At 46.3% G+C, this 14,302-nt stretch overlaps 1 protein-coding gene across 4 annotated transcripts in view; it reads right to left on the reverse strand.

The window, feature by feature from the left end:
* Unc-115a (Uncoordinated 115a) overlaps positions 1-14,302 on the reverse strand; it is a 513,253-nt gene that overhangs the window by 47,627 nt on the left and 451,324 nt on the right. The window contains exon 22 of one of the 4 annotated variants that reach the window (XM_070531408.1): positions 1,652-1,729. The exons of the other annotated variants lie outside the window; for them this stretch is intronic. Within the exon in view, the coding sequence (XP_070387509.1) occupies positions 1,667-1,729 (63 nt within the window). The 3' untranslated portion in view covers positions 1,652-1,666. Of the gene's footprint in view, positions 1-1,651; positions 1,730-14,302 lie in introns of those variants that run through there. 4 annotated transcript variants of the gene reach the window in all.

Here is a 14,302-nt window from a genome sequence, read left to right on the forward strand (position 1 = left end):
CGATTCCGGTCTGTTGCTCAAGCCAGCATTACCGCGACTTTCGACCTTTTCAATAAAATTGCCGCTAATTTTCCCTGATAGAGGCCTAAATTCCCCGAGTTTTCCCTGACTTTTTCCAGACTACTCAAAATCCCTGAGAATTCCCGGTTTTCCCGGTTGGTAGACACCCTGAAACTGATATGGCTGGTGGCTTCATGTGTGCTGTGTTCCCGCATGCCTAGTGTTGCAGGTTGCGTAATCTCAATTTTACAAGACGTGGTGAAGTGAGAGGCAGCATGAAGTGTTCGCTTCATGTTGCTCATACTGTTTATCATGCCAACGGACAGCAACCCAGTGAAAACACTTCGTCCGTGGGACATCCGAATCATGTCCCAATGTCCATGCACAGTTTCAGTGACAAATAGTACATCTGCCAGACGTCCAGTTTTGAATATCTTACCACAGACGTCGCAAAGATATCACGCATGGACCTATTTTGGCATACATATGAATATTTGTTCTCTAATTCAAGCTTTGTCTTTAAGTTACCTCGTAACAAATTACGTTTTCTTACATGTTCGAATAACAATCTGAAGCTATCATGTTTGCAGCTTGTGTGTGCGTCATACTTTATGGATTTTAAGATACAATTTACTCTCAAAACCTCAGTTCGTTCAATAAGCTGCCTGCACTTGATTGAAGGCCTAGAAGAATGGGGAATATATAAACTTCGACCAACTTAATGTGTGCACAAAATATATCTGCTCATGATGCATGGGCGTTTGTCACAGTGTTTGCTGCGACTGCAATGGACATTATAGCACTGTGCAAAAGGGACTGACATATGTCCATAAAATGTATGGCACATGTCCTAATGATGTCTCTCGTGGACATGCAAGGGATGACACGAAAACTGCGGCCAAACGATCATGTGAGAGACATCCGCAGGACGAATTCAACGCATTCCTAGGATGTCCTGTCAGTGGATGCTTATCCACAAGACGTCACTGGAAAGTGTTCGTGGTCATCGAGTGAGATCTATTCCCTACGTGCATGACCCCATGCTTGTTAATTTAATTAGTAAGCGAGTGTTTACTACAATTTATACTTACGGCTGTTAAACTGTTTATGTAGTTGCCTAATACTTAGCTATCAATGCTTTGCCTTTCAGGCGAAACTGCAACTTTTTTTTTTTGCTAACATGATTATTGTTTCTACAAGTATTTTGTGCTTTGATAAAACCGTCTTATTTTTTCGATGCTGTCGGTGTCAAGAGCAAATGTGCAAGCGAGGTGAGCCACCTTACTGAGACTGTCTGTATGTCTGTCCTGTCTGCGAGACGAAATGCTGTGCTGGCATTCATGATCAGTATCTCATTAACCAGTGTTGTAACTCATTCGTGATGTGTGTCTGTGCTCAGTAACACAGACAGCATTGGACTCGATCACAGTTTTCTGCTTTTACTACAGCAAATAACCAAAAAGATGAAAGCCTGAAGTGAAATCAAGAGAATATTTTGGCTTGGTAAGCAGAAATGACCTAATTGTGTGTGCTTTGGCATTGTTTATGCCTTGAGTGCAGATGATCTTACAAGACACTTCAAATTTAAGATGGCAAATAAAAGCTTTGGTCTCTGAATTTGTTCAAGCACAGCACCTTTCACTACTTTCTAGACAAACACTCTAATTCAAAAGTGGACCCCAGCCTTGGCTGCATACTCCTGGTAGTCGAGGATGAGGCTTAATGTTTGCTGCAAAAAAGAAAAGGAAGACAAAAAAAGAAAACCTGAACTGCATAATAAGTTGCTCTAAACTGTGCCCGCACTCTCACAAGTGGTGTCATATCCCACCATACAAACACGGTATCAGCCCCAGCAGCGGCGGTGATTGCATCCAACATTTGCTTTTATTACTTGTTTTATTGTTTCATTTTCTGTAAGGATAAGTGCTTTGCATTAATTTTTTATAAGACATTTACTGTTCTTTACCCTTCCCCTTTGTATTATGAAAACCCTGATGTTACAATGAATTAATGAGCAAGTAAATTAATAAATAGAAAATTGTGGAGATCCCACGCACTTTAGGAATCGACATTATGCGAATCCTTTTGCAGGCAGCTGGCTATACAGCATGGTTCGGGGTCCCTCAAAGCGCTACCAGGTTAAGCAATATGTTTGCTTAGATCCAGTATTTATTTGTGTGACGTGAGTAACGTGAACTATAATTAACGTGAGTATGTGACAACAGCAGCAAGACTACGATGGTGGTAACAACGCTTGCATGATTTCAACGAATGATCGAATTCATGTGACTGAGCTTGAGCTGCATAGAGGTGTGAGATGGGTAAGAAACGCCGAAACGCAATGCCCACTGATGGCCATATGTGGTATCACTTGCAGGACAAGAACAGCTTGACACGAAACTATGGCCCCATCTGAAGCCTGTATCCTTTTATAGCCATTTGGATGAGTGGCAATGTGCACTGCTCATCTTGGCCAAGCTGCAATGACATTGCCGTAGTGGTGCAGTGCTGTCGCATTCGGACACTATGTGCACCATGAAACAGCAGGCCACAATGTTTGATGAAGCAGTCTGGTAACGATGAGAAGGGCCACGAAAGTCCAGTACAAGCCCTTCAGAAGGAACGAGGAGGTGGCGCACAGCGGTCTGAAATCAATGCGCTCGTGGGATGCAACTTTCTCATGAGTGTTGATTTTGGAATGTTGGAATAGCTCAAGCACAGGTAGTACGCAAGGATCAAAGGCAAGGGTTGGAATACGAAGCTCAAATGACAATGCACCAATCATGAAGACAAGCATATAGCCGCCAGCCCAAGTTAGTAGACAACTTGGTCCACCAGGTCGACACAAATTTTGTAATCGTAATAATGTCATGCCGTGTATGCATGCATGCGTGTCATGAATCTATGTCATTATTGTCACGCATGGCATGACATTCATGGGAATCTTGTCATGACTTGACATACAAACATGCTGTAATATGCATTCATGGCATATGCTACGACGTGCATGTCATGGCGTCATTCATGTAATGCATGTGTGTCATGACACGTATATCCAGAATATATCCAGTCAAAGAAATGCATGTCATTTATGTCACGACATGATTGTCATTCATGTCAGGGCTATTTTTTTAACAAGTTATGCATCTAGATATCCATAACATGAATGAAATGACGTGAAGTGATGGCGTTGTGGCCGTTTCTTTAACCTGATTGTGTGACGAGACATGCATCATGACATGACAAGAATGACATGGCATGACACATTCATTCACGTCAGGTCATTCCCGCATGTCATGTCATTCATATGCAGATATGCATCAAGTTAAATAAATAACCATGATCAATGTTATTTATACTGTTTGTCATGACATATATACTATGATAAAAGCATGCATGTCTTGTCACTACTGTCATGACGCACGTGACAGGCCACGCAGTCCATGCCATTCAGGTCATGATATGCGTAATTAACGTCGTAACATTTATGTCATAGCATCCATGTCAGGTCATGCATGCCTGTCATTCATAATCTGATATATACCGAGTTAGTTAAAGAAATGACCTCAACAGCATCACATCATTAACACACACTGTTTCATGACATACATACCTTGACTAATATATCATGTCTAACATATCAGTCATGTTATGCATGCATGCATGTCATGCCCCTTTCTATTCTGATATATACCCTGTTGAAGAAATGACCATGATGGCATCACGATGCAAGAGGATGGATGGATGGATGGATGGATGCATGGATGGATGGATGGATAGATGGATAGATGGATAGATAGATAGATAGATAGATAGATAGATAGATAGATAGATAGATAGATAGATAGATAGATAGATAGGCACAAAGTGCCTGAGGTTTGCAAAGAATGCATCGCATTAAGTAAGTAAACAAACAAATAAGCAAACAAAACAGTATTATTTATTAGGGCGAGAACAAACAACGCTAGGACGGGATGAAGTGAGGACAGACAACATCCTAGCGCTGTTTGTTCTTGTGTCAAGACTGGCGAGCCGCTAAGCAAGATTGCCACCTTGCCACCCGATTACGACAAGGGGTGCAAGACGCGCACCTCTCCCTCTCCGTCGCTGCAGCTGAGAGGCGTTCAAAGAAGCGGCCTTTGTGCTGAAAACCCGCTTTCTTCCTCCAGCCCCATCGACATTGTGACGGGACGAGTTCGGTGTGTGGACAATGATTCCAGAGTTCCCCAACGCGGAGCTGATTTGACACGCCTGGACAAGCTGCCGCGGGAACGACGTATTTTTGCGCTTCTCACGTTTCGGCAGAGGCAAAACAACGATCGACCCTCGATCGGCGTCGATACTTTCCGGAACGGCACCCCCTTCAACGCCGTCGCTTGGGCTTCGGAATGTGTGTGCCTTTGTGTCTGTAAACTGATCAGCAGCGCAGCGGCGAGGTGGTGATGAGTAAACGAACAGTCGCCGCGTCGTAGGACCGGCGGATCGAGTGTATAAAAACTGTGGTTGTGCGAATGCTGAGGACACTTCTCTTGAGCAGTCATGTTAGACTGAGTCACTTCTCTCATGCAGTCATGTTGAACTGTTACTCTTTTTCTCAAGCAGTCATGTTAGACTGATTTAATTTCTGTAAATAAACCCTTTTCCTCGTTCTCGATGAGAAGCAGTTCTTCACTTCATCAACGATCTCAGCGTAAATAAGTTGGACGACGGCATGGGCCAGCTACCTCCGAATTCATGCCGTACTCCAATCTTGGCAAAGGACCACGGACGATGGGATTAAGCCCCCAATCCTGACAACTGGCTGACAGCGGTGAGATGGACTTTGCGACATGGTGCTGTATCTGCGGTGAGTGCTTGGTTTTTGCTTTGACTCTCTAGGCTTCATTTTGTGGTTGTTCTGTTTAGAACAGTAGGGAAGCTAGATTGTTGTGTGTTAGCTAGGTTGTGTTTTCCTAGCTAGATTTAGAGAGCAGAATCAAGGCAGTAAAGCAGCAGTCATGGAGTTAAGGACACTGCTGAGAGACGAGTTGTTGATTGTTGGTGAGGAACTGGGCCTAGATGTACGCAAGGAAATGCTCAAATCGGAATTATTGGAGCTAATTTCCGAAAAGGCCAGTGAGGAAGAAATTGAAATGGGGTTTGAACTTCTGAAAAAGAGAGAAGAACGAGAGAGAAAAGAACAAGAGAGAGAGGAACGCGATAAAGATCGCGAGTTAAGAAAAATGCAACTGGAACTTGAAAGCAAACGTTTGGAGATGTCTCATGGAAGTGAAGGCGCTCTGGGACGATCAAGTTAGGCAGAATCGTACCGCATGGACAGGCTATTAAAGCCATTTGAGGTCGGGACCGACATAGGCTTGTTCCTAAGCAATTTTGAAAGGACTTGCGAAAAGATGAACTTCGGCCCGAGTACATGGCCACAGCGGTTGCTGTCTATGTTGCCGTGTGAGGCGGCGGAAGTAATCGCCAGATTGAGTGTGCAGGATGCATATGATTATGCAAAAGTTAAGGCTAGTCTCCTGAAGAAATACCGCCTTTCAGCCGAAGCTTTTCGGCAAAGGTTTAGGAGCACAGGCAAGAAAGATAGCGAGGGCTATCCGGAGTTTGCATATAGCTTAAAGGCCAACCTAGTCGAGTGGCTTAAAAGCGCGGAAGCGTACGACAGCAGAGACAAGATCATTGAATGCATGTGTCTAGAGCAGTTTTACAAAACCATCCCCCAAGCTGTGAAACTGTGGGTGCAAGACAGAGGTAATGTAAACACTGTGGAAAGGGCGGCTGAATTAGCCGAAGAGTACGCAACCCGTAGAAAGTTGAACGCCGAGGAGGGAAACTGGGACTGTCGAAATGGACCGCGGAAACCATTTCCGTTCAAAAAGGGTGCGCAAACTAGACGATCCGAGCCTGTAGACATGGCGGAAAAGCCCGCAGAAAAGAGCGAGGAGAAACTTAACGGAGAAACCGCACAAAAAGAACAGAAAAGAAAATTCGAATCTGTTAGACCAATTCGCTGTTACAAATGCCACAAACTGGGACATATAGCTGTAAACTGCGAGAAATCTAGCGTAGTTTTTTCCTACGTGGAGGAAAAAGATGAGAATATGGAACTTTTAAGTCCATATCTCCACGACCTGCAAGTTAATGGAAAACCATGCCGAGTGCTAAGAGACAGTGCCGCCACGCTGGACATTGTCCATCCGTCTTACGTGATGGTAGATGACTTCACTGGAGAAGTAGCATGGATAAAACAGGTTGTAGAAGAACACAGCGTGTGTCTGCCCATGGCCAAAGTCAAAATCAGTGGACCATTCGGGGAGCTAGAGACTGAGGCTGCAGTTTCCAAATTTTTGTCACTGCAGTATCCCTACATCTTTTTGAATCGCTCGAATCAGTTACTGCGTGACAGAGGGCTCAAACTGGGAGAGGGCATAGTACAGGCATTGACCCGAGGCCAAGCTCGTAAGATCGCGGCGCTTTCGGCTGAAAATGCTCAAGCTCCACTGAAGGTAGTGCCCTTAATAACAGAGCCTTTCAGACGACTTGTAATAGACACGGTAGGGCCTCTTCCAAAAACAAAATCAGGCTACAGGTACTTGTTTACCATGCTGTGTCCGGCTACCAAGTTTCCAGAAGCAATCCCTTTGAAAGTGCTCAGCTCCACCGAAGTAGTAGACGCGCTTTTGACAGTGTCTGCACGAGTTGGGTTTCCAGCCGAAATTCAGGCAGATCAAGGGTCAGTATTCACGAGCGCACTGACTTCCACATTCTTGCAAAAGTGCGGGGTAAAGTTAATACACAGTTCTGTCTATCACCCTCAGTCAAACAGTGTAGAGAGGTGGCATTCGGTGCTTAAGCGAGTTGAGCGTGCGCTCTGTTACGAGCACAAGGAGGACTGGGAGAACTGTCTGCCGGCAACTTTGTTTGCTTTGCGAACGGTTCCACATGAGGCGACAGGGTTCTCACCAGCAGAACTAGTGTATGGGAGGACACTCCGGTCTCCTATGAGAATGTTAAGAGAGATGTGGGAGGAAAGAGGGGAGAGTCCAACCGTGGTTGAATACGTGCTAAATTTACTGGAGCGGCTAAGCGCAACCCAAGAACTAGTCGGAAAGAACATGGCACTAGCTCAAAAGAACGCCAAATTCTATTATGACAAGAATGCGAGGCTTCGTACGTTTAACGCCGGAGACCAGGTAATGATCCTCAAACCTTCAAGAAAGAACAAGCTTGAAGTTCACTGGGACGGGCCCGTTAAAGTGTTGCACAAACTTTCAGATACTAACTATGCTTTGAGAATGCCCGGTCGCAGGAAGGAAGTGAGGATATATCACTGTAATTTGATGAAGCCGTATGTAGAGCGGAGCGGAGTCGTTAACTATACCGTCAAAGAGCCGGATGGCACTAGTACCAAGTTTGACGAATATAGGGCGACCTCCAACTCTGAAATCGGCCTAGAAGAAGTAGTAGAGCACTCGGTAAGCTCGCACGCTCTAAAACCCGAGCAGCTAGATGAGCTAAAAGGGGTGTTAGGGGAATATCTCGACAGATTCAGCGATCGGCCGGGTAGAACCGAACTGATAACGCATGAAATTGAGCTGACCTCTGCCGAACCAGTAAGATCAAAACCTTACAGGGTGTCTCCAAGACAGAGAGAGATTATGGAGGCAGAGATACAGCGCATGCTAGAGTTGGGAGTTATTGAGCCCGCTGAGAGTGACTACACGTCACCGCTAATACTCGTAGAAACCCCTAACAAGGACCCTCGTCCGTGTGTTGACTACAGGAAGTTAAATGCCATCACTAGGGATCAGCTGTACCCGATACCCAACATTGAGGAACGAATTGAAAGAGTTAGCGCTGCTAAATACATTTCAACTATAGATCTCGTGCGGGGGTACTGGCAAGTTCCCCTTTCAGAAAGTGCCAGCCGCTATGCCGCATTCATCTCGCCTGTAGGCACTTTTCGCCCTCTCGCACTCAGCTTCGGGCTGAAGAACGCGCCGTTTAGCTTCTCTAAGTTAATGGATATTGTCCTAAAGGACTTGCAGGAGTTCGCCTTACCTTATCTTGATGATGTGGCCATTTTTTCGGACAGCTGGGAACAACACGTATCGCACCTCAAACAGGTGTTCTCACGGTTGAGGGAAGCCGGCTTAACGATGAAAGCGGAAAAGTGTAGGTTTGGTTGTTCGCAGGTTACTTATCTGGGCCATGTTGTCGGTCAGGGCATGAGACGGCCGGCTGAGCTGAAAATAGCGACGATTGGAGATTTTTCTCAGCCGCGCACGAAAACGGATCTTCGTTCATTTTTGGGACTTGTGGGGTACTATCAACGGTACATTCCGAATTACTCGCAATTGGCAAGTCCATTAACAGACGCCCTCCGAAAGGGAGCACCGAGTAACGTACACTGGGATAAGGACAAAGAGAACGCTTTCCAAAGTTTGAAAACGCTATTGGTTTCTCGCCCTGTGCTTCGCGCGCCAGACTACACAAAGGAATTCATAGTTCAATGCGACGCAAGCGACAGAGGTATGGGCGTGGTACTTAGTCAGGTCGGCGACGATAACGAGGAGCATCCTATCCTCTACGCCAGCCGTAAACTAAATGTAAGAGAGGAAGCCTACAGCGCTTCAGAGAAGGAATGCGCTTGTTTGGTTTGGGCCGCCCAGAAGTTGTCGTGTTACTTGTACGGAGCGAAGTTCATCTTCGAGACCGACCACTGTCCTCTGACGTGGCTCAATCAAATGTCACACAAAAACGGCCGCTTGCTCCGATGGAGCCTCACTCTCCAAGAGTACAACTTCTCCGTTAGATATAAGAAGGGAAAGTTGCATAGCAATGCGGATGGTTTGAGCAGGCTAATTTGAATTCTGCGTTTGAGGGTCCCGCCTAAATTTTAGGGTTACCAGTGTTAGCTTTTCTTTAGGCGAAGAAAATCCCCTCTCATTTGGCAGAATTCCCTCCAATAATTGCTGAATTTGTCAGCAGGAATTTGCTTCAGAAATTGGCATAGTGAAATGTAGCATTTTTTTTGTTTCTGCACTTATGTTGTTGTTGTTTTTTTGAAGCCTAGCGAGTCTAAAGTGAGAGCCAATGCACGTCATCTCGGCGCAGAGCCGTGTTGTGGGGTTCATTTTGCAGTTGCCTGTCCTTGTTGGATGTTTTGGGGCGGTGACATCAAGGCACAAGTGGTCGCTGCGAGGCAAGACATCAATCCCCCCATGACCAGCAGCCGTTCTCTTCCTGCCTAGCGGTTGTCAGCGCTAGACAGTCGAGACTTTCCGGGCCATGGAGGTGCTGTCAAGACTGGCGAGCCGCTAAGCAAGATTGCCACCTTGCCACCCGATTACGACAAGGGGTGCAAGACGCGCACCTCTCCCTCTCCGTCGCTGCAGCTGGGAGGCGTTCAAAGAAGCGGCCTTTGTGCTGAAAACCCGCTTCCTTCCTCCAGCCCCATCGACATTGTGACGGGACGAGTTCGGTGTGTGGACAATGATTCCAGAGTTCCCCAACGCGGAGCTGATTTGACACGCCTGGACAAGCTGCCGCGGGAACGACGTATTTTTGCGCTTCTCACGTTTCGGCAGAGGCAAAACAACGATCGACCCTCGATCGGCGTCGATACTTTCCGGAACGGCACCCTCTTCAACGCCGTCGCTTGGGTTTCGGAATGTGTGTGCCTTTGTGTCTGTAAACTGATCAGCAGCGCAGCGGCGAGGTGGTGATGAGTAAACGAACAGTCGCCGCGTCGTAGGCGTCGTAGGACCGGCGGATCGAGTGTATAAAAACTGTGGTTGTGCGAATGCTGAGGACACTTCTCTTGAGCAGTCATGTTAGACTGAGTCACTTCTCTCATGCAGTCATGTTGAACTGTTACTCTTTTTCTCAAGCAGTCATGTTAGACTGATTTAATTTCTGTAAATAAACCCTTTTCCTCGTTCTCGATGAGAAGCAGTTCTTCACTTCATCAACGATCTCAGCGTAAATAAGTTGGACGATGGCATGGGCCAGCTACCTCCGAATTCATGCCGTACTCCAATCTTGGCAAAGGTCCACGGACGATGGGATTAAGCCCCCAATCCTGACACTTGCCCTAATGATGTAGCAACCTGCCGAGTCCAGCACACTCCTTCAGTATTAAACACTTGACATAATGCTGACATTGCAATGGACCTCAAGCCACCATCTTATATTGCTTCTACACTAGGCCAGCCAAACAAATTTTTGCTGACATTCTTTCGATGCACACTGTTGGCTCTGGTTGGATCTACTACAATAAACACCACTATGCTCATGATTGGCAGTTATTACACATCATTGGAAGGGCCCAAAACAAATATGTGAAAACATGATCTGGACTTGAGCTGTGTACATGTATATATTTCATACATGATGTGGAAGTTGGGCAAGTAGAGTGCCCGCAGAAGTCTTCACTCGCAGAGCAGTTGCTTTCTACAAACTAATACAACTTGCGGATGTTATGGTCGCATCTATGACCACTCAGTCAGTGGTTCACATCTGGGACATGGAATATTTTGAATCATACCCCATAAATGTATTAGACTTAAGGTCACGTCAAATTAGATGGTGCATACCTATATCTTTCTTTCATGTGATGAACTATTGCCTGGCCTGCTATGTATCAAATGGAGTATAGCAATCAGATTAAATTGACTATCGATAGGCTATCAAGAAAGAGTATAAATAGAATTACAATAGTTTGCTGATATTTGCTATTGATACCTGTGCTAGCAATAATACAAAATTTTTCAGCACTGACAATCAATAAGGCTCAGTTAGCACATTTTTATAATTTTTCCACATAAAGAATGTCAAAATTCTAAATATAGCTATCACAATAGTACTAAATACCAACCAGTGCTATACCAAAATAAGTTTGTTTTCATGTCAAGATGCAATAAAAATATGTAGCAGTGGAGACATACACACTGCAATGACACACTGTCAGCACTATAGGCAAACAATGTACACTGTCGTCCTTTATGAAAGGGAACACGCGAGCGCGTGGCCTGCGCTCTGCGCCGGCTGCCCACAGCGCCATCAGCCGACAGCTAAAGAAAGCAAGTCCGCTTTTGGCGTCATCTACTGGCAAACAAAATAACCAGTCATGGCCGGTGGGCAAGCGCTGCTAAGATTATGCTCCCTCACCGCTCGCGCAACGGGCGATGCCTGCAGCGCGTCGTCTGCTGGTAACAAATCGAGCGTGGTGCACGAGCACGATCGAAACGTAGAAGCTCTGTCTCTCGCCTTGATGCCTGTTGCGCTTCGCCTAAACTAGAGCTATATAGCATAGGTGAGGGCGATGCACTCAGCGGAAGGTTTGGTTGTTTTTTATCTATAACTGAATGATACTCTGTATCATTCAGTGATACACTATCATGCGAGCTCTGTGGATTCGTCGTAGAACTCGCATTTGCTTAAGCCAGAACTGACTACATTTCCAAGAACACAGTATGCAGCATTATAGTTCTCCAGCGAATAAAGGTGTGAATTTTCATGGAAATATGCTTAGCTTCAGCTGTATTGTCCCTGCGTTGGGAATGAAAGTAGAAATACCAGTTTAGACTCGCTCGAGGATAAATTTCAAACCAACCTTGCATGGCACTAACCACCGAATCCGAGCGTTTCCGTGCGCGCGAATCCGTGCGTGCAGTTAAAAAAGACGACGGTAGCGATTCCCCTCGGCTAAATGGTCACTGTGTGTGCGATAATCGGCAGCAGTCCTTCAAAACCCCTGCATGGTTTTCAGCCGAGTGGCAGCGCTATGATCAGTTCGGTCGGTGGACCGAGTTCGAGTCTATGACCATTTAAGAATGCCGGGGTAAAGATAGCAGTGATAATGTACTAGTTCATACGTGTAAGTATGGGCTCCAAAATACTACGAGAGGGAAAGGTAGGATGCTGAACGCCTTGCGCACTGGCGTGATAAAAAGTGATAGGGGCATGTGTAGTTTAATTACTTATTTTTGTGGGCCAGGAGGCAGGTCATTGCATCAGCTACAAGGAGGCCACTAAAAGCAGCAAACAGGATCTTTCAGGCCTTCAAGATGGAACGCCGTGTGAAGGACGCTCAGCACAGGCGCTGACCTCGGGCAACAACTGAATACGAAGACCGTGTGATTGTGGCTGCAGTAGCACTGAAGCCGCAGGCAACAGTCACGGAAGTACTGAAGGAACTTGGCATTAGGGCGTGCGAGACGACTGCGACGCGCCGCCTCGACGAAGCTGGTCTCAAAAAGAGGATTGCTTGCAGGAATCCTCTGCTTCGAGGCACCAACAAAGCCAAACGCCTGCAGTTTGGGAAGGACCACGCAGATTGGATTACCTCCGACTGGGAATGTGTTGTATTCACCGACGAAGGTTCATTCACGACCCGGTGGGACCAGAGACAGAGTGTGGCGCCCAGAAAACCGCCGGTAGGTGACGTTTTATCCTTAACGGTAATTATATCACTGTAAGAAATGCTGAAAAAACTCTACCGGGCGGTTACCCTTCTTTATGCATTGTGTGATATTGTAGCCTATCAAGTTCTCTCTGGCGTAGACGCCAGAGAGAACTTGATATTCAAGGCAGGGTGTTAGATTACGTTCACCGGCATTAAAGTGTAGTTGCGTTCTCTAATATTACTAATATTATTACGCTCATCAGTATTAGTTCGCATTGAAAGACACTTTAGCACATGCTGAAAGTGTAGACACGGAAGAGGAGGCAGTAGGCTGGCAACTGCCACAAACAGAGGCACACCACCAGCCCAATTGCTGTTTCGATATGAGAGAATAGAAAATAGCAAAATAACTTGAAAGAAATAGGAAAGTGAATAAAAACCTAAAACAGTACGAAACGTATACATGAGCAGCCGGCGATAAATGCGCGCGCCATGTAGCACAGCGGAATACCGCATGTTTGGCGTAAAGGAAGGGTATTCGAGATAAGTTGAGTGACTGTTGGTTTGGTGTCAATGCATGATCTAATAATACTTTTCTGCAGTTACAGACCAGGATACCTCCAGCGAGTGGCTGCAAGTGGGCGTTCAGCAGTGTGCGTGTGGGGCCTCGTGTCCAAAAAAGGGCTTGGTCCACTAGTCCGCATAGAGGACAGATTCACGTTTGCCGCCTACTGCTCAATCGTGGACGACGTGATGGTGCCCTGCTTGCTGAATGGGCCCTTCCCGGAAGGTGCTTACATCTTCCAGCAAGACAAGTCGCCCATACACACATCCGGAAGGGTGACAAGCTTTTTCGAGAATCGTGGAATCGACTCTCTAAGGTGGCCGCCCCAGTCTCCAGACCTTAACATTATTGAGAACGTGCGAGGCCTTTTGAAAACTGCGCTGGCGGCTCGGTCTGCACGGACTATCGGCCAACGAGCTTTGGGGTGTCACAAAGGAGTGGAAGCGGCTGAGAAGCAACAGATCACTAACGGCCGCTTTGTATAACTCGCTACCCTGAAGAATGGCAGCTGTCGTCGCAGCAAATGGGACGGCACGAGGTACGGAAAAGTGCGTCGACACAACATATTTCAGACTTTTGTTTTGTTTTGGTGCTCAATACAAAAGAAAAATATACGTATATCTTTTATGTCAATAAATGTATTCATATCTGTTTTTGCATTTTGTGCTCGCGTCTTTTACATTACAGATACAAGATTCATTAAAATATTTACAAACATTTCTAACATTTTTTTTTTTGCTTCAAGTTTCTTACGTAGCAATATACCTTCGCTATCATCACGGTCAGGGTGCTTTGATTGTGCATGGCGTTATAGCATCAAGTGCAGATATACTAAACGACAGAAAACTTTCTCTGCCGACAGGCAAGTACTTTCCGGGTAAGTGGGAATCTGCCTCGAAGGAAAATTTTCGCGACGTTCAGTGATACACTTTCGAAAAAGCAAACCACAACCAAACCTTCCGCTGAGTGCATCGCCCTCACCTATATAGCTCTAGTTTAGGCGAAGCGCAACAGGCGTCAAGGCGAGAGACAGAGCTTCTACGTTTCGATCATGCTCGTGCACCACGCTCGATTTGTTACCAGCAGACGACGCGCTGCAGGCATCGCCCGTTGCGCGAGCGGTGAGGGAGCATAATCTTAGCAGCGCTTGCCCACCGGCCATGACTGGTTATTTTGTTTGCCAATAGATGACGCCAAAAGCGGACGTGCTTTCTTTAGCTGTCGGCTGATGGCGCTGTGGGCAGCCGCCGCAGAGTGCAGGCCACGCGCTCGCGTGTTCCCTTTCATAAAGGACGACAGTGTACAAACACGGCTGTCATGCTGTGCAG

This window comes from Dermacentor albipictus, chromosome 1 (genome assembly GCF_038994185.2).
Source record: "Dermacentor albipictus isolate Rhodes 1998 colony chromosome 1, USDA_Dalb.pri_finalv2, whole genome shotgun sequence".
Taxonomy (NCBI): domain Eukaryota; kingdom Metazoa; phylum Arthropoda; class Arachnida; order Ixodida; family Ixodidae; genus Dermacentor; species Dermacentor albipictus.